The 20,640-nt window shown below is 48.2% G+C and overlaps 2 protein-coding genes across 6 annotated transcripts in view; one reads left to right on the forward strand and one right to left on the reverse strand.

The window, feature by feature from the left end:
- The window catches only part of PPP2R1B (protein phosphatase 2 scaffold subunit Abeta), a 33,639-nt gene extending 29,984 nt beyond the window's left edge, over window positions 1-3,655 (forward strand). For 4 of the 5 annotated variants that reach the window (XM_049613585.1, XM_049613570.1, XM_049613561.1 and 1 more), the window contains 2 exons: window positions 2,681-2,761; window positions 3,514-3,655. In XM_049613585.1, coding sequence (XP_049469542.1) covers window positions 2,681-2,761; window positions 3,514-3,606 — 174 coding nt within the window. In that variant the 3' untranslated portion in view covers window positions 3,607-3,655. Of the gene's footprint in view, window positions 1-2,660; window positions 2,762-3,513 lie in introns of all 5 variants that reach the window. The other variant, XM_049613577.1, reaches the window with a different exon arrangement.
- The window catches only part of SIK2 (salt inducible kinase 2), a 105,317-nt gene continuing 85,597 nt past the window's right edge, over window positions 921-20,640 (reverse strand). The window contains exons 8-14 of the mRNA XM_049613551.1: window positions 17,938-18,102; window positions 10,289-10,517; window positions 9,521-9,805; window positions 9,227-9,390; window positions 8,131-8,241; window positions 7,323-7,414; window positions 921-6,699 (exon numbers count right to left, since the gene is read on the reverse strand). Of these exons, the coding sequence (XP_049469508.1) occupies window positions 6,081-6,699; window positions 7,323-7,414; window positions 8,131-8,241; window positions 9,227-9,390; window positions 9,521-9,805; window positions 10,289-10,517; window positions 17,938-18,102 (1,665 nt within the window). The 3' untranslated portion in view covers window positions 921-6,080. The remainder of the gene's footprint in view (window positions 6,700-7,322; window positions 7,415-8,130; window positions 8,242-9,226; window positions 9,391-9,520; window positions 9,806-10,288; window positions 10,518-17,937; window positions 18,103-20,640) is intronic.

The following is a 20,640-nucleotide window of genomic DNA, read 5'->3' on the forward strand; positions in this document are numbered from 1 at the left end:
CTTGTGCCCCTGGGCTGTTTTTGGCAACACGAGGATCATGGAGAAATTTGGTGGGAAAAGGGATAGTTTGCAAAATGCCATTACTGAAATTGCTTTCCTTTCAAAAAAAAAAAAAAAAAAAAAAAAAAAAGGGGCAGTTGAACCTCAGGGTCACCAAGTTCTTGGGTTGCCCAACAGGGGTAACAGCTCTCAAGGTCAGGACCGAGCACCTGCATGCGGTGCTGGGGCCGAACAGGTGGGCGCGGAGCGCCGTGCTCTCTTGCTGTGCGTGGCCGCCCCTGCGGACGTCAGGCGATCCCCGCGTGGGAGCTCAGTTCTGCAGCATGGGCTCCGCTGCGACGGTTTGAGTGAAACCAAATCCCCGTTGAACTCGCTGCCGGAAAGCAGGATTTCGCGCTCTTTCACTCAGGTCTACTCGCGGTGCCTCGCAAAGGGATTCTCCAGCACCGGAGGGCGCCGGGGCGGTGTGCGCGCCAGCAGCGGGCGGAGGGCTCCTCAGGCCAAGAGAGGGGGCCACTGTGGACTCGCAGCGGGGCCTTGCGGCACCCCGCCCCTCCCCCCAGTTGCTCTGCAGCTTGAACTGGGGGAGCCCGAGGCGCCCGCCCCTCTCCTCTGCCGGCCTCCGTCTCGGAGGCTCCGGGAGAGCCAGGCAGCGCGGCCCAGGCGGCGGGCTGTGGTCAGCCTGTCCCCGCCAGCCTTCTGCAGTGGCTGACATGGACTCGGGCGATCTCAGAGCAAGGTATTATTTACCCTGCTGACGTCAATGAGAACATATTATCCGCTGTCCTTTTCTGGAGCCTGAAATGGGCACCAGAGCTCAGGGAACACAGCCACCTTCCAGACTTCAAATAAATTCCACTCAAGGCCCGATGAGGTAAAGGCCCCATCTCGTCCGTCTGACATTCAGATCACCCAGGCTCTTAGAAAACAAGTTGTTTTTATTTTAGTTCAATTTTATGTTGGAAACATAAAAACAGTACATTTTCTTCGCAGAAAATTACCCCCTTTAAATTACCATTTGATAACAAAGATCATTTATTAAACTGCATTTTAGGCAATTTTCTAACAGTGAGGGACAGGTTACATTTTGATTTTTTTTTTTTTTTCACATTGGAGCTATTATGATTTGCACTCAAAATACCAAAGCTATTGAACTCACCATTTTTTCTTAGTAACTTAAAAAAAAAAGCACACAGAAAAAATAACTACAATTAGATTTTAATCAAAAGGAACTCTTTCACAAAACCAAAGACCAACCCTCCTCCTTTCAGAAATAAGCAAATAATCTTGCCCTTTCCACAAAGTGCAAATATCTCGATCACTTTTATTTCTTAAATTGCAGTCCCCGAAGAGAAGCGGACCTTTTCTTTCTGCTTCTTTTCCCTTCGGAGATCTTGGCCAAGGCGGGTTTTTTCACCCCTAGTGGGAAGCCATGGCCACTCGCATGGCCTTGATGGAGATGTTGAACCGGCACACACATCACCCAGCCAGCAGCCGTCCGGGTTTTCACTGTTGGCTCATGCGACCGTATTCTAGGCCGGGGTCGTGTTTCTCCAGGGTGCTGTTTTGTACTTCCTCTTTCACAGCTCCCCTCTACCCACCCACCCAGCCTGCCTCTGTTCAATCAGAGTGGGTTATCTTTTTTCATCCCTAAAAGTGTCTAGTCAGCACTTGTGTCTGACGGACCTTCCCTGTAAAGAAATGGTAAGGTCCCTCCTCGAGGCCAGGCAGCTTTCCAGATTGTTCTCCAAGGGCCTCCCTGGGGCTGAGCCCGGGGGGTGGGGTGAGCAGAGGCTCCGCCGTCAGGGCAGGGTGGGCGCTGCCACCATCCATCCACTCCTCCTACTCCTCTAGGAAGTGAGCGTCGTGCGACTAGAAGGAACCAGACATGCGGGCTGGGAGTCTGACCTCCGGTGGTTAAGCGGGCCCTTGAAGGATGCGGGGTCCAGGGCCGTGGCCTGTCCCTGCAGGCGCCTCTTCCCCGAAGCCAGGCGGCTGCCAAGGGGAGAACCTGGTTGCAGGGCCAGAGCCCCCTTCAGCTGCTACTTTGCTAAGATGGGGCTCTGTTTGTGGGCTCACTAGGAGTCCGATGCTATCGCGGTGGGGGCGGTGGGGGCGGTGGGGGCAGAGCCTGCGTGAGGAGCTGGAAAACCCCAGAGCCTGTCCTGGCTCCTCCTGCTCGGGCTCTGCTCGCTCAGTCAGGTCACCTCAACTTTGAAGAGCCTTGGTTTCCTCAGCTGTGGGAGGTGAGCCTGTGTCCAGCTGACTTGATAGACTGGTTGTGAAATGGAGGAGAGCCCTGGTGAAATGTGTGTGGATTAACGTACACACGTTCTCACGAGGGGGAGCTGAGGGCTGGGGTGGGAACCGGCGGGGCTCCCGGCTGCGGGGTGGGGTGTGAGCGGGCGGCTCCGTGTGGGGGTAGGACACCTGCCTGCGCCCCCCCACCCCTTCCAGGCCACTGGCCGAGCAGGGCCACGCTGCTGCGCCTGGCAGAGGGCGTACGTCCATGAAAAAAAGGTTTTTGTCTAGTTCAGAAATACAGCTGACGCTGCTCGTCTTTCACCCTTCTGAAGATGTTTCGGGAAGTTTTTGTAGACAACACGGTGATCAAAGATTCCTGCCTCTACAATGACTCCAACTCACTACCTGTTCTCCAGTTTTTACCTTTGATGTCTAGGTACAGAGAGAGCGCGCGGCTCGGGTGGCTTCCGAGGAGGCAGTAGAGATGGCCCGGTTTAGGGGTACAGATGTGGCCAAGGTAAGCCCCCCACACGGGTCCGAGGACACGCTGTACGGTCTCTAGAGGAGGAGGAATGTGAAAGAGATCTGGAGTAGGATATCCTTTAAACCAAAAGGGTGCTTACGTGTAACTGTTGACAGAAGCTCTTAAACGTGATCCATGGACTCGCGCGGCGACCCCTGTACTTAGGTACTGCGGCCTAGAGATGGGGAGGGCCCCGCCCAGGAAACCACTCATCTGATGTATCCACGTCCCTGAGCTGGTGGCCCTTCCCCGTGGTTTCTGGTGGGCCCCCCAGGCACCCCCTGGCTGCATACACCCGCTTCTTCCCGATTCCGGGTGCCCCGCGCACCCCCCCTGAGGTGCTAATGACAGCGTGGGGACAGAGGGGGAGAGGCCCGGGGGTGGCGGGAGAGTGGCCCGTTTCCTCCCCAGAAGGGCACACGCCCTGTCCCACCTGACTCAGGAAACAGCCTAAGTCCCCAGCCGGGCTTGAGTTCTGAGGAACAGAGGGAGTCTGACTTTCTCTTTCCGAGGGGGAGGAAGAGTTTGGTACAGGGTCCTTGGTGCCAGGTACTTAGTCCTCCTCCGTGGGCCCCAGACGTTAAGTGGATAGCAGAGACGGGGCGCTGCCGAGAACCTTCTGCCCTGTTCTCAAGATACCGCGAGGGCAGTGCCCGCTGGGGGGGGGGGGCGGGGGCAGTGTAGCCCCCCAGGGCCTTTAAAAGGGAGGATTTCTGTTGTGGTAACACGGCGTACTTGCCTTACAGGGACCAGCATATCAGTTGCATGTAAATCCCAGAGACACACTTGCCCAGCTGGAAATTGCAGACCTAGTGCATTTCTCCCAAAGCAGAGACTGATACCCCTGGATTAAAAAACATAAAAAATAAAAGTACCACGCGTATTGCACTTTTTGCCGAATGACATTTTTACCTCACGTTCATCTCACCAAAGTCTCTTCAGAGGAGCCTGGTTTACGAGACAATAAAGCGAATGATTACTATACAGTAGTGCACACACTGCTAACGTGAAACAGACCGGAGGAATTCAGAGAAGCCTCATAAACAGAGCAACACGAAGCCTTCTTAGTGTCATCTTAGTGTGTGTGAAAACTCAGAAGCGTACAGAGGTCACTAGTTAGGGGGCAGATCACACGGGGCTGGGAAAACACTTGACCACCACCAGTCTCGGCTCACTAGCTTACATTTCAGTCAAGACGATCGTTGTGGAATTTATTGATTGCTGCTTGAAATGAGGAAAGCAAACAGGAGCTTACGACACAGGTCTGGCAGAGTGGTTCACGCTGTTCACCGGGGGAGCGCCTCCCAGACCTGGTGGCTGCTGGGACTGTCCCCCCGGGCCGGCCTCACCTGTCAGCCACAGCTCAGAGGTTTCCCAGGCTCATGGCCCACGGCCTCTGTGTCCACCTCTAAGTGCCATTCTTGCGACCCCAGTTTCAGGCCGGAAGGCATTTTAATTTCACAAATACTACAGCGCTTCTGTAGATTTTGGAAAAAAATCCTTTAGTCTAAAATCAAACCGTGTTTCATAACTGGCTTATTTTGCAGACTGAAAACAGGTTAGAGATGGTAACACAAGCATCACTTAAATGAAACGATGTTCTCTATCTTCCGAAACCATGAATCTGAAGCACGAGGAGGAATAAATAATCCACAGAATGAACAGAATTCATTCCTCCTGGGTTTTCATGACTTGTGGCCATCAAAAAAACAACAGTCCTCCACCGCACCCCCTCTTGCTAACCCCGGACCCTCACCCCCCTGCAGAGCACCTCCCTGATACCGGGCTAGGGGCTTCTCACCTGCTCGGGCAGACTACAAAGAGGAAAGGCAACTTAAAGGTGTTTCTAGATGCAGCATCAGTGTAGTGTCTCTCTTTGTGCTTTGTGACGCTTTGTGCTCAGCCCAGTCACCTGCTGCTAGGACAGGCCGGGCTACAGGACAAACGACCGTCTGTCAGGAACACTGGGTTTGTAACGCGGGGTGGTTACTCCCTCCTTCTAGGTACACAATGAACTAGCTGGTGCATCTAGCTTTGACTTCCTCTGATGAGTGAACTGGAAGGGTTAAGGTTACGTTTCGCTAGTCCTAGAACGTGTTTGGCAGATGGTCTGCTAGATGGTTAACACATCTGTGGTTCTGAATATTGCTGTAATACTTGAACATTTCATTACAAGTTAAAACTTTGAAGGAAATGAAGAACGCGATTCCCACATGGTGGAAAACAAACTCCGAAGGGACTTTGGATTCAGCCTTGACATAAGTGGAAAACTGTTGGTTTCTACAGAAAAGAAAGAATTAAAGCACGGTCTGGGCAAAAAAGGCACGGCACTACCACTTCACATGGGAGATCGAAGTTCATTTTTCTTGTCCTTAGAATTGCTAAGCCCTACATGAAACTGTCCAAATGTACAAAGCTCCATAAACTACTAGCAACATAGAGTATAAAGTCAAAGTAGTGACTACATTTTAAAAGCGCTGCAAGGCCCTCTGAAGACTGACCGCCCGGGAGCAGCGGTCTCCACAGAAGACTCTGCGGGAAGAGCCCGTCCTCCCCTGGCCCAGGGCCGGTGCTCCCCAGTCTCCACTGCGGTGGGTCTCGTGGTTCTACAGGTAACAGAGTAGGAGCCCCAGAAACCTCTGAAAAGGGAGGGGGGGTGGGGGAAGTCACTGCTCCAGGTGGAGATGACTGCCAGTATCAAGGCTCAGTCCCGGCTGTCACTCAGCAGCCCCTGAAACAAAGCTCACATCCCCCTGCTTTGCAGTGGCCTTGGGGACAACCTGCATCAGCAGCTTCAAACTTAGGATTCGGTGACCGAGCACAATTTTCCTTCCTATGCGTCAAATCCCACTACGTAGTCTCGACCTGCCTGAACACGACGGGCTGTCGCTTGGCTTCAGTGAAAAATATATTGCATTTTTTTTGTGTTTCGTTTTGCCCAGATCTAATGGCACACAGCTGTTCACCAAGGTTTCCCCCGGTAACGAACTGCTGTAGGTCTACAGAAAACCTAGGTCTGGATGTCTCATGACAACATCTGTCAGCGCCTCCCACCAGCGTTTCTCCACTTGATCTAAGGGCACGGGCTTCAGCTCCGACGTGTTCCAGGCCCTCGGCCCACAAGACCGCGGTGAGACAGAGCCCAGAGGAAGCGCTGCGCGCCTGGCCAGGCCCTCTTGATTCCAGTTGGGCAACGTGGTTTTTCTCCTTTTGGGAGAGGGCAGGAAAGTAAGCTCGACACTTAAAAGGCTGGAAAAAAAATAGAAATCCACATTCTTCCCTCACTTGACCCGCCTCACTTCCTGCGCCGAGGTTAATTTACCAGGACGTAGCCCCCGTGCTGTGGATCCACAGCCTCCAGCATCTCACAATCGAAGAGTCCAGGGAACTCGGCGAGAGCCAGGGGGTCGTAGCTGGAGGCGGCCTCCTGCAGTCCTGAGCTCCTGGGACAGTCCTGTGCGGCGAGGCCGCTCTGCGCGGCTCCATCCATGGGGTACTGACAGGGCGGGGGATAGTCCGGCTCAGGGGAGGCCGCCCCCGGCAGCTCGCAAGTCTGATAGGGGAAGCGGAGGGGCGCGGGGGCGGCTCCCGCCTGCGGGGGCGGTGGCGGGGGCGGCGGCGGCGGCTGCTGCTGCTGCTGCAGGTGCACGGGCAGCGCAGGGGCCCGGGGCCCGGGCGAGGAGGGCAGGGACTGCAGCCGCAGGTCCTCGTACTGGTGGCCGAGGAAGGGGCTGTACTGCATCTGCTCCGGGGCGGGTTCCAGGACGGGGCTCAGGGGCTGGGCCAGGCCGAAGGGCGGGGGCGGCGGCGCCTGCGCAGACGCCTCCTGGCGGGGAAGGGGCGGCGGGAACGGGCTCTCCGCTATCTGCATCTGATTAAAATAGGCCTGCAGCTGAGACTGTTTCTGCAGAAAGAGTCGCTTCTGGTGGAGTCTAAATTGGCAACAGCAAAAGAAAGAAGTTTAAATCTTCCTCAGGGGTAGCAATTTTAATATAAATCCAGGATCAGTCATTCGCTTCCGTCCCTCCCGCTTCTGCTGTCCGCGCAGGAAAAAAACAGGACAGGAACCGACTGTTTGGTTTCTTCTACCTCCTACTTTCTGTCCCCCGATCCTGATCCTTCAGGGCTGAAGTGCACACACTTTTTGTCTAAGACTGAGCTTTTCTCCCTGTGAAGCAAGAGGCACCTTTCCCACCTGGGGTGTTTCAAAGTGGGGGTGGGGGGTTCCCCACCCAGCTGGCCTCTGGGGGCAGCTGCAGGTTGACGGATTAGGGTGACTCCTGGTCAGGCGTGAGGGCACGGATTACCACCCGGGGCGATGAAGTATAACCCGCTCAAACTGCTTTAGGTCACAGATTCTGAAAGCTTAGGTCTATTCAAACCCGAAAGGGTAAGGAAACGTCACACTTCGGCCGCCGCCTCCTGCCGCCAGTATCCCGGGACACTGGAACATCTAGCTCAGTCATCACTTCTTGAAACCTATTTTCTACTTAGCAGAGGCAAATGCCATCCCGGGCGGGGACGGACGACACCTCCAGCGACCTCCCTGTCTCACCTGTGTTCCTGCAGCTGCTGTTCCAGGCTCCGCGGGGCTTCCTTACAATAAAGCTGACAGGTGTTCTGGGCTTTGGCCAGAAGGCTGGGCTTCTGGAAGAGCAGAAAAAGAATTAGGAGCACGACACTATGATGTCACCTAGGATGCAGTGACCACACGGTCCGCTTGCCCGGAGTTGCCCAGAGGACGAAGTCAACCGTGTCCTCCAGAATCTGCGCGGGGTAATAAAGGCACAGACACTTCCTCCCTGAGACCCGGGGTGGGGACCCGTGCGGCCCAGTGGCCCTGCACCAGCAGGCCTGTGTGGTGTCCGCTTGACCAGTGTGGCTTTTCCGTTTCTAAGAGTCCTCTAGAACTGTAAGGGTCGTGGAGATTTAAAACTGAAAAGGTTGAGTTCAATGTTGACAGCCAAGATCTTAGTGCCTGCTGAATAAACTGGGATCTTTGTGTATCAATTTTAAAGATTTTCAGGCATTAATGCACAGAACTGATACTAAAATTTTGTTGGCTTGAGATTTCTATTACTACGATGCATAACATTAGGAGCAAAGAAACCGGGTATCTGACTCCTACCGGTGGCCTGATTCTTGCCTGGAGCCTGAGGACAAATCCTTTTCTGCTGCCAATACAAGCACGAGGCTAAGTCTGAACAGGTTTCTAGAAACTACAGATTCAGAGTCCATCTACCAGCCTATAGAGAATACAGCATCTCCCCTGAAAAGTCACCAAGCAAAACAGGTTTCTGCTGTGCTGCAAAGCAGATTCTGGGCGAGCATAGTGAGCGGCAGTAACAAGGGGAACGTCGCACCTGGAGTCTGTGCTGTAGGTACTGGGCCTCCAGGCTTTGCCGTGGGGACAGCTGAGGACGCACACTGCTGGGGACAGTGGAGACCGTTTTCTGCTGCTGAGAAACTTCCTCCTGAGGAGCAAGGGGGATGGAAATATTTTCAATTCTCCACGTGGGAGAAAGTTTTAGTTCCGTGTTTAAGCACCTTGGCAAATGTCCGACAGGAACTCCAACTCTGTCAGACTTAATACCGAACCCTTTTTACGTAACTAGTAGGCTGAAGGTTAATCACTTGGCAAAAAAAGGTATCCGTGTATCATCTGTAGTAGATGATTACCCAGTCAGTACTGTGGCGAAGGCGCCTGACAGCAACAGGCCAGTACATTCATGTGGCCATTAAATGCTGTAATACCCGTGATGCACCGAAAATAGGCGCAGACTAAAATTTATTGGGTAAACAGCAATATTTTTTGGTATTTTTAGCATAAATAATCCACTTAAAATATTTAATGAAGTGACATCAAAAGTAATGGCATGGGAGCCTGAGTGGTTCAGTCAGTTGAAGCGTTGGACTCTTGGTTTTGGCTGAGGTCATGATCTCAGGGTTCATGAGTTCGAGCCCCACATCAGCCTCTGGGCTGACAGTGCAGAGCCTGCTTCGGATTCTCTCTCCCTCTCTCTCTGCCCTTCCCCTGCTCTCTCACACACACATTCTCTCTCTCTCTCTCTCTCAAAATAAATCAACTTAAAAAAAAAAAAGCAATGGCCAGAAACTTCACATTCATGTGAGTTACTGTTTTTGTGTGTAGGCGTGGGGGAGGGGAACTCAAGGGACACTGTAAGAAGTCATTCATATAACATCTGCCATATGAACCAAACATAGCTTGAGACTCTCTACACCTCCTTAGGGCAGTCGTCACCTGGGCCAGCGGGGGTGGGTCTAGCCTGTCAGTGGCAGGTGGCAGCAACAAGGAAAGGTTCTGGGCTGTGAGTTCTCCAAAACGACCTGTTAGCTCCGGGACTGGAATCGATCTTCTAAATGAAACGACACACCCTTCAGGACACACTCCTGCCTCATCCTCGTAGAGCCCCCATGGGAGGGGCCCGGGGCACCCACCTGAGGGCAAGCGCCAGCAAGGTCCTGGAGCTGGGGTGCCGCTGGGGCCAAGTCCTGGTCTGCCTCTGGCCCTAGCTGTTCATACAGCAGCTGCACTTTGTTCAACTCTAGGATTCCTTTGGTTCTAGCCAGATTCTGAAGATGTTGTCTAAATGCCACAATTCCTGAAAGAAAGAACGATGACCAGACATGTGAATACAACGCAAGGCCTTCCAGTGATGAGACGTGTGAAACCAACGTAGCCACAAACCCCCTCAAGTCCTGCCACAGGAGAGTTTTACGAGCCCCAGTCACCTTGGGTGAGGGAGGTATCCGACGCCCTGCGGCCCTCTCTGAAGCTCACTGGTGACCTGTTGTGAGCCTCTCGCTTCTGGGAGCTCAAAGCCTGCATGGCTGGGTTGGTAGGTCTCAGGCTGATGAAGGGAGAGGTCATGCGTGGGGACGGCTGATTGGCTAACATGATGTCCTTAAGGGAAGGGTTGTCCTCCAGAAAGTTCAGGTCCCTCTGAACAGACCCCATCTCATACTCAGAGTCCACACTGTCAAGGGAGGGGTTGTCACTCATGGAGAAAATTTTCCCTTTAAGAGAAAAAAAAGAAAAAAAAAAAAGACCAAACCGAGAGATATATGGCCAGCAGCAAACAGCGCCTTCTTTGAACATGGAATACAAAGCACAACTAGCTTGAGTTTGCACAGCTCCGACATTCTTAGTCTCCAATCTCCACCCAAAACACTCTTCCAGAAACTCTTTCCATGTCAATTTAATCAGCTTCGAATTTAGTGGGGTGTGTGCCCGTAAGATCTCTGACACCCCAGAGAGGCCAGAGTCCTTGATGGATCGCACCGCGCTCACGTGAATCTCGTCAGCTGGGGACCGGCTCAGACGTATTTCACTTGACTCTTTGCGGCTGCTGGCCAGGCCTAATCCTACAGCCCGCCGAGCCTGCTCCGTAAAGGACTAAGGCGTAGGCAGCATCCTGAGTGGTGGGGTCACTGCGATTTCTTGGGAGACGAGCAGGGTTCGGGCTGGGAAGACTCACCCGGCGCTTACCGATAGCCTACCTGAACCAGGCACCACGACCAGCTGATTGGTCACTTCTGACAGAGTGTGCCGTCTCTGCCCACCGCGCGTGGACTGGAACGCGTCGAAGGCCTGGCTGGGGTCTTCCTCAGCCTCCCCCTCCGTCTCCAGCCCCTCGTCGATAGACGTCTCCATCATGTTGCTGGGCAACGACTGGCACCCCTTCCTCACGAGGACGGGAGGCACAGGGTCCAGCAGGCAGCCATTAACCTAAGTGTTGGCGTGACAGGAAACTATCAGTTGCTGCTCTGCTGAGACGTCAAAAACAAAAAAACAAAAAAACAAAACAAAAAAACCCAACGAACCACACAGGAAAAAAATGGCAAGACTTGGGGCACTAGAAATTAAGTAAAATATTAAAAATGCACAGATCTGCTGCTCATGACAACATGTACGTGAGGAGTTAGGGCAAGTCAGCTGCAGAGCTCAGAGACAGAAGCCCTTTATGGCCCGAACCGGCACTACCCCCCAGGTTTCTGTTAGTCATCATTATTACAATCAACAGTTTTTTTAGTGGCTTCCAGATGAGCACGGGTATATTAGCTTGAGGCCTACCAGTTATTATTATTTTTTTTTAAATAAGGGAAACGAGGAGGAGGAGGAGGAAGAGAGAAAAAACAAGAAACCTGCATGGCTCATAGCTAAGAAAAAAGAGTAGTCATTGCCATTCTTTTAATTGGCAACCACAAAAAATTCTGGAAGGTTCTAGATATACTTTTATGTTCATAATTTAAGTACCTGCCCATTTGATTTAGCCTTTAATTGGTTCTCTGTGCCTGGGGAGTGGAAAAAAGAATTCTTTAAAGACAGACTGATACCACAAAAAGGATCGAGAAAAAAAAGTGCAATGGCAAACAGCCCAAGTCTTCCCTTATAGAACAACAAATGACTCAGAGCCCCGAAATTCCAGCAGAGGTTAATGAGCACCAGGGCAGCGAATTCTCTCTCCTCCAGCAATGCACACAGCATCTAGAGCTTGTACCCCACGGGGGTGAGCTCAGCACAGCCCCGGAGCGAGCGAGAACTCGGCCCTCCTCGGCAGCCCGGCAAACCACCTAGGGCAGGCGGAACCAGCAGACAGAGGGGACTTGGGGTTGCCAGCTTTCCTGGCGGTAAAAGCCCCAGTGAGGAGGCAATTATTTACTTCATTACTGTAACTACTCCCCTGTGGAAATCAATCCGTTCTCCCCTCTGAATAGCTGCTCAGGAACAGCCGGTCACAAGCCGCTGAGTTCTAAGTGCTGCCTGCACCTGGAACACACTGGGCAGAGCTATTGTTGCCTTTGGAAGCCCGAGCAGCTCATGTATGTGAGAGGTGACGTGGGACATCCCAGTGCCAGACACAGGAAAAACTTTCCTCTTATGGCAACCAATCTGAAGCCACTGCAAGGCCCTTTATTTGGAGAGGGAGACTGTGGGTGACTCAGATCTTTGTTTGCTTGGGGGAGGGGACAGTTATTCCACAAAAACTGCTCTGGGGCCATAGCCGTTACTTGGACAAGGTGGCTAATGCATGACAGGGTTTTAAAGCGACAAGTGGTCATTTAAAAGGAAGAGTGGTAGATACATTCTTCCTACACTTAAGACCAGCCTTCTCCACAAGGCACCAGCAAACAAAAAGCTCTGACATCTGGCCAGTGACTCTTTAAGCTCCCTTTGGCCCTTCCCTAGGTAAGTGTTCCCTTTTTTTTTTTTTTTTTTTTGACACACTCAGGAGTTTCCTTGTAGGAAAGAATGGTTCTTTGGGAACTTACACTCATACCTCGACGTTCCTTAACTATCTACGAATACAGTTTTCTAAAAATAGCCAAGGATGATTTAGAAATGAAGAAAGCAACAGAGAAAAGACTTATTAAGTAAATATCTACTGAGGATCTTTACACTTACAGAAACCTGTCAAAATTTTATCAGATCTTTCTTGCAGTATAGCCTTGCAACCAGGTTGGTTTTTTTCCTTAAGAGAGAAAAGTCATCTTTTCAGGAGCACTCAAAAGACCTTGCAGTTCCCCTAAATTTAGGTTCTTTTCTTAAATTGTCTGCTTATAAATTATCTCCTTACCTAGACTACAACAGGAGTGATATCTTTCATTTAAAAACATTCCTTAATTCAATTTCATCCTGGAAAATAATGGCCTGGTTCTGATTTTTCAGATGCTGTTTGATGACGACCAATCAGAAAGCACTGTCAGGAGAGGGGGGAGGGCACTCATACATAGTTCCTAGGTGTGAAACACCTTCAGCTAGAAGTTCATTTCCTGAAACGGGTGATAATCACACCATCCTTGCCTGCCAATTTACCAGGGGTCTGATACAACAAATTCAGCCCTGGGACCTTGTGACTGAAATAGTGGGCTGATCTACCTAGGTGACCTAAGCTACTAGAAGTAAGAATTTTTGCTCTAGGAAATAATCTAGGCTAACGGAAAATTTTAGGACTCCGAAATACATGAGTGAAATGGACATTTTCCAATACAGTGTTTTTGTCTTTCCTTAAAGCACAACGGATCACATCTAGTGAGAGACCACACTGCAACAGGCAGTACTCATGTAGGAGTCACTCTCAGAAACTCTACCACTAACTGGTAACACCCAAGTCCAGCACAACACACGATTCTAGCACAAAAGACTGGTAGACTGTTATGTATTGAATGTTTGTGTCTCAACTGCCCCCCACCCCATACCCGTGCGCCAGATTCACATATGGAAGCCCTGACCTCCACTGAGGTGCTATCTGCAGGTGTAGTCTCTAGGGCGGTCCTAAGGGTGGGGCCCTGACCTGGTGGCATTAGCGTCCTTATGAGGAAAGATACCAGAAAGCTCCCATGTGCGAGCTCTTGCTTGCGCACTCTCTCTCCCCGCCATGTGAGCACAGAGGACTGGCCATGGGATGACAGAGAGAGAAGGTGGCCTTCTGTAAGAGACTGGAAATAAAATTGGTCAGAACCTTGGTCTTCAACTTCCAGCCTCCAGAACTGTGCAAAAATATATTTCTGTTGTCTAAGCACCCCCGGCCTGGGGTATTTTGTTATGATGGCCTGGGCAGACAGGAGACCAGTGCACAATAGTAGCCAGTGGACCTGGAGGCTGACAATGTGTCTTGTCTCACGTGCATCGTCAGTGCCAGGACAGCTGGGCGCGTACTGAGGTGCAGGCTCAAACTTCAGCTCTGTCACTTATCGGCATGTTGTTCAACTTCTGTAAAGCTCAATTTCTCTCATGTGTAAGACGGCTGTTTGGCGGGGGGGGGGGGGGGGGGGATGAACTAAAATATTCTATCTGTTGTTATGATTTCCCGACCAAAAGAGAATACTTTATAACAATAAAAATTTTAAAAGCATGAGAACAGAACTGTACCATTTTCTTTGAAAATATTTTTTACCATCTTGAAGCAAATTAAATAACCAAGTGAGGAAGAAAGAGCTGGATAACCCGTTCTAGAAACTTATCCTAAGGAAATAATCAGAGGTATAGTCAAAGATTTAGACACAAGGATATTCACCTGAAGCACATTTGAGGATACAAAACAAATGAAAGTAGCTGATGTCCAAAAATAGTAAATAAGGGTACATCTAATACAGTCTATTAGGCCAGTGTTATGTTTTCAGATGGCATGATATGGGAAAAATGTTCATGATGTTATATTATGTAAAAACAAGATACAAAATTACATATAACAATATAATTTTGTTTTAACAAGTCTACCTACCAAGACACCCTCCACTCACCCATCCGCCCATCTGGGATCCACTCTTAGAGAAGATGCTAGAATAGGCCTATCTTTGGGTAGTGGAATCGTGAATAATTTTTTTCTTTATCCCTCTGTGAATTTTCCATGTATGATTCTGACTGGTTTTATTTTTTCACTTATAAATCAAAAGTTCAAGTTCAGAACTTAAAAGGTAATCGTCTTACAGAGCCTTAGAGGCATGTCCTTTTCAGACCTCAACAGAGTAAACAGACCTGGGACACTTGCATTTTCCAAGTGTGGCTACCCAGTTATGACGGAGCCTGGGAAATCCTTTTATTATAATGTCTAATACAATGTTAAAAGTGACTAAAACGCGCGCACGTGTGTATGTGTGTGTGTAAAACTCATTATTCCCATATAGAAAGGAAATGAAAACACTAACTCAGAAAGGTATTTGCACTCCTGCGTTCACAGAACCACTATTCACCAAAGCCAAGATTGGCAACAACCTAAGTGTCCATCAACGGATGAACGGACAAAGAAGTCATATACGTATGTATCTATATACCCCTAATAATAATAATGAAATATCATTCAGCCATGAAAAACCAAGGAGACCCTACCACTTAACACTATGGATGGACCTTGAAGGCATTATAGTAGGTGAAATAAGTCAGAGCAAGACAATGCTATATGATCTCACTTAGATGTGGAATTGAAAAAAACCAAAAGAACAAAACCATACTCACAGAAACAGAGATAAGACTTGTGGTTACCAGAGGCGGAGGGGGGAGGGGGGCTTGGAGGAGGCGGGTCAAAAGGCACAAACTTGCAGCTGTAAGGTAAGTAGCAGAGGTGTGCTGCACAGCACAATGGCCACAGCTAATACTGCTGTAGGATAGACAGGAAAGTTTTAAGAGAGTATAAATCCTAAGAGTTCTCATGAAAAGGAGAGTTTTTTCTATTTTTTCTTTTCTTTTTGTTGCATCTGTATGAGAAGAGGGATGTCAGCTGACCCTACTGCGGCGATCGTTTACCAACACATGTAAATCAACCATCGTGTATACACCTTAAGCTTACACAGTGATGCAGGCCTATTAGTTCCCAATAAAACTGGAAAGAAATGGATTCTTTTCAAAGAAACCCTTAAAAGAGAAAGATGGCCCCACAAGGTTTGTGCACCTGCCCCTCGATGGTCTCTGTGTCATCTGGGGCTCTCAGCTACTGCTCAGAGTTGGGTGACTGTCTCAAAAAGGGGGTGTTTTTTGCAGGAGCCCCAAACCAATGTTTCAGTGCAGACTCCCTAAGGGATTTTACTGACACTTTTAAAGACTTCTGGGAGAAAGGGAGAGGTGACATCTCTGTGATGGGCAGTATCTGCCAGCAACTGCGAGCAGAAATGAATGAACAATACATGCATTTATGAAGCATCTTTTAGAAGACAAAAAACGGGCGGCCCAGTGAATGAGTAGGAAGTAACAGGAACCACAAAGGAGCCACAGCTCTGACAGCTTTGTGTGTGTGCTCTTACTGATGGGCCACCAAAAAAGAGGTCCTAGGGAGGGAAGAGGGCACAAGCGTTTTTGCTGACATAAACGAAATGGTCCACAAAGAAGACCAGGGGATGTCTCTGGCCTGGCTAAGTGCCAGGGTAGCACTGCTCTTCCTACAAATGCAAATACACCATCTAGCTACTGTCTTTATCTTTCACAAAATCATTCATTTCCTGTCTGTTTCCTAGTTACGGGAACAATCACAAGCTTTAAAAATAGCTTGCCCTATATACCACAGCAGACAGTGCCCAATCTGTGTTTCAGGCCTGATGCCCTCACAGATAAGCTTTTAGCAGGCTGCATTTTAATTTTTTCAAGGGAATTAGATCTTACAAATAAGTGAATTATGTTGTCCCAATTTATGGCTAAATTTCTAGGTGAGAACACAGAAGCTGATGAGGTTATTGGACATTCTAGGCAATCACCGGCAGAGAAAACAGACTGTCCGCAGGAAGTGGCCTCGTCCTCAGAGACAGGGACTGGAACTCACAGTCAGCAGCTAACACCTGCTCACGCAGCCTCGCCTCAAGCTGCCTTGTCTATGGTTTAGCTAGACACGTGATCTAACTTCTGAATCGGCTCTACCTCCAGAGATCCTTTCAGATCCAGAGATCTGAAAATGGCACTTACCCTCCCAATCACCTAGGCTCAAAATACTGTTATGAGTCTGGACATCTTTTTCCTGGACCATAATATTCTATCAGTTTTAGCTGCACAATCTCATTCATACCATCCCCTCTTCTATAGTTCCTTGAGCGCTAACAGTCCTGGCCTTCAACATGTCCTCTCTGGACACCTGCTCTAAGCTTCCACTGCCCCTGTCCCCATCAAATGCAGGCTATGTACCTTCCAGGATGATTTCTGAAGCACAATATGGATTTGGCCTAGAGAAAAAGCCTGCATTCTTGGGCTTGACATTCAAAGCTAAGCTACTGGTCCTATTTTCATACAACTCCCCTTCACATGTGCTTTTCCTCACACACACACACTGAGCTACTGCTCTTTTATGCACCTAAGCTTTCCTGACATTTGCTTGCTCAGACTCTTCCCTTCACCCAGATGCCATCCACCCCTATTCCATCCCATCCCTCAATTCCCAGCTCTGACAGTTAACCTGGACTGTCCTGGTCAAACTAGCTAAAAGCAACCCCCCCTAACTTTTTCCAGTTGTGCAGCGTTTTGATTTAGGTATCTAAGGGAACAATTACATTTTATCGATGTATTCAGCACCTGGTACCTTGTCTTTAGCTATGCATCGTGTCTCTTCTGCTAGACTATGAACATGGAGGCAGAATTCATGTGAGTTATCTTTTCATTAACTCAAGAGGCTTAAAAGATAGGAAACAAATAATATCGAGTATTTACAGTACGCTCACAATCTCATACACATTATCTCAATTAATCCTCACAAGAGTCTCACAAGAATTGGTGTTCTCATTTTACGAAGAACAGAGGTTCAAAGAAGTTAGTCACCCTGCCCAAGTTCACACGGCTAGGAAAATACCGAGTCTATTTAGAACATACTCCAACACCTATGTTCCAAGATCTGCCCATTAATACGATCCTCTGGACATCACTTGATGCTCAGTATATAAAACGCGTATGAGAAGTGAAATAAGGGGCGCCTGGGTGGCTCAGTTGGTTAAGCATCTGACTCTTGGTTTTGGCTCAGGTCATGATCTTGTGGTTAATGAGTTCCAGCCCCACACTGGGCTCTGCACTGACAGTGTAGAGGCTGCTTGGGATTCTCTCTCTCCTCTCCCTCTCTGCCCCTGCTGTGTTCTCTCTCTCTTAGAATAAATAAACTTAAAAAAAAAAAAAGTTAAGTAAGCATCCATCAAATGACAGAAGCTGTCATCTTCTATATATTAAAAGCCAACTTCATTCAGCACACAAGGATAAACATACCTCATTTAAACATATTCAAACAAGACAAAGAAAATGCTGGTCCAAAAGAGGTGGCCCATTATTTTGCAGCTACAGCGCATGCAGCAGAAAAGAGGTAATAATAACACAGATGGAAGCTCAACACAGTAATTATATTTCTGTTTTCAGAATTACAATTTGAAAAAAAAAAAAAAAAAAAAAAATCCCATACCGATGAGGGACCTAGAAACCTGAAGAGGGAAGGGACTGATTAAGGAAAGAGAAAGAAGGATTTTGGAAAGTACATATAAGGTCTGACAAGTTACGCAACAGCCATAACAGTAAGACCGCAATGAGAGCCAAGTTCGGCCTAGATATTTTTCTCACATTTCTGCAAAAAAACAACACTCCTGAGTGACTTGAGGAAATGACAAAGGTCACCAAAGCCAAAGTACAACACTCGGGGATGAAACTGAAGTTCCGGTCCAACTGCGAGCTCAGAGTCTCTCAAACACGTTCGTACCTTTGGTGTGTCAACACATTCTTCTTCCATAAAGGCTGCTTCTGCCTGACAGCTGGACGCTGGGAATGAAAAGGCCTCCACGTTGGATGCGGGAGGGAGGAGGGCAGACCGCATCAGCCGCACGTTTGGGGAGTGCACGGTCACCGGGAGCCCCACAGTTTGGGCCTGAAAATATGGCAAGAGCAGTTTGGGAACATTAATACTTTCTATACCAATATACAAGATTCTTGGAATAACATAACTCTTCCTGGTACAATGAAAGAATAAGTAGTTGGAACCCCAGAAAAAATTTGATGAAACATGTACGTGGTACAGGTACTGATTTGAAGCAGTCTCAGGGAATTGTTCTACACATTTCATTCCTGTTCCACAGGAAGGTGCCTATCACACAGATGACAAGGAAGCTGGTCTCTGTACAGAAGCTAAGAAGGCTCTGTTTCTTAACTCAGCAAACATAGGTGGTCTATGTCCTCAATGCATCACTATGCAAAAATTATAAAGAGAGAAGCCCCTGTGTCTAGGAGCTCAAAACCGAACCAGGGGTAGGTACACACCCACACACCTGCACACCCACACACCCACACACGCTGGTGGGGTGAGATGGTTATGTATTTCCTGACAAGGGTATGCGTGCAGAGGGAGAAAAGAGAAGTGGCAGCTACTTGGTGGTGACAGGAGTGTCCTCCTTCCAAGGAGATGTGCGGCCTGAACACAGCCTGTTGGCCCAGTGGAAGGAGAGATGCTTCTTGCTGAGCAGCTTATCTTCCGAAAGTCAACCTACTATAGAAAGCTCTGGATGGCTTTAAGCCCATTTTCATGTCTCCTCTGTTAAGAACTCTAAGTAAACAAGCATGATGAACTCTTCTTTCAGAACGTCATACAACAGAGAATCTTGCTGCTTCTTTTTTTTATTTTTATTTTTATTTTAGAGAGAGACACACACACATAATCTTAGGCAAATTCCACACTCAGCACGGAGCCCGACACGGGGCTCTCTATCCCATGACCCTGAGGTGAAATCAACAGTTGGGACTCTGAACCAACTGAGCCCCCAGAGAACCCAGGCGCCCCCAGAGAATCTTTCTTTATGACAATTGGCACAAATCGATTTTAAAGATGAAACTACTGGATAATCCTACCCTCCCATCTCTTTAAAATTAGCAGAATAATTTATTTGAAGACTTTTGAATGTAACAGACACTGCCAAACGGTTAAGGAAACAATCATCATATTAGTGTCCAAAAGGCAGAGGAACAACCTTTTTCTCTGCTATACACTTGAAGGGACTTAGGGTGATGAATTTTAACTTCAAACAAATAAAAAGGAACAACATGGTGTAATTTTAGCTTCTCTCTTCCAGAGGCCTGGGTTTGATTCCTTGCTCCATTCCTCACTAACTGTGTGAACATTATCAGGTTACCTACCCTCTCTGAATCCTATTTCCTTCACCTGTATAAGAGGGCACAATTGCTATTTCACAGTGACATCAGGAGTGTAAAAGGTAACATGTAAGGTCTTTCAGTCAGTAATGTCAATTCTGCCTTTCTCCTTCCTTTGAAAGTTTTTTTTTTTTTCTTTTTAAATGCTTATTTATTCTTGAGAGAGAGAGAGAGAAAGCACAAGCAGGGGAGGGGCAGAGAGGAGGGAGACACAGTATCTGTAGCAGGCTCCAGGCTCTGAGCTGATAGTTCATAAATGATAGCTCAGAGCCTGCCATGGGGCTCAAACCCACGGCTGTGAGATCATGACCTGAGCCGAAGTCAGACGCTTAACTGAATGAGCCACCCAGGCGCCCCTCCTTCCTTCTGAAGTTGGAAAATGGTTACAAGAATTTAATACAACAATTAGTCTGCAAATAAATACCGTTTTGTTCTCAAATATTATTTAATGTTTCTCCGTTAAAATTTTAGGTTGATGGTTTTTGACGAAATATACCTTATACTTAATATACTTTGAACGTATTTAGAATATGCTTTATATTTGGTTCGTTCCAACATTAACATCATTAGATATGCTGCATGAGACAAAGAATACAATAGCAACAATAGCAGGGACGCCTGGGTGGCTCAGTCAGTTAAGTGTCCAACTTCAGCTCAGGTCATGATCTCACAGCTTGTGGGTTCAATCCCCACGTCGGGCTCTGTGCTGACAGCTCAGAGCCTAGAGCTTGTTTTGGATTCTGTGTCTCCCTCTGTCTCTGCCTCTCTCTCACTTGCACCTTGTCTCTATCTCAAAAAATAAACATTAAAAAAAAATAGCAATAGCAAAGTGTTGGTAAAAAGAGAAAAAAAAAAACCCAAAAACAAACAAAAAACAGTGTAAACTGTTCTGAGCATGATAAAGAGAACAGCTTTTCTAATATCATCAGTCCTCATGCTTATATCCCAGGCCACTCTTGAGGCTAAACAAGTTTTTTTCCCTTTCAAAGATTAGTCATTTTAAATTAATTTTTTTTTCGGCCCCATGTCACAATATAAAATGTATACTTCCTAATAAGAATATTTCATGCACTCTTCTTACTCTACTCATCATTTTTTCGATAGAAGGCTAAAGCTGAATGTTAATTTCTATTTCCCAAAATTCTTAGGTTGCTCCTCGTGTATGAAAGTAGTCTAAGCTATTAGGGCAAAGCATTACCTAAATGATATGGTGCTGGAAATGAGTACTAACACGATAACTAGGATGTGCTGTTCCTTCTCAGTC

This window comes from Panthera uncia, chromosome D1 (genome assembly GCF_023721935.1).
Source record: "Panthera uncia isolate 11264 chromosome D1, Puncia_PCG_1.0, whole genome shotgun sequence".
In the NCBI taxonomy this organism is placed as follows: Eukaryota; Metazoa; Chordata; class Mammalia; order Carnivora; family Felidae; genus Panthera; species Panthera uncia.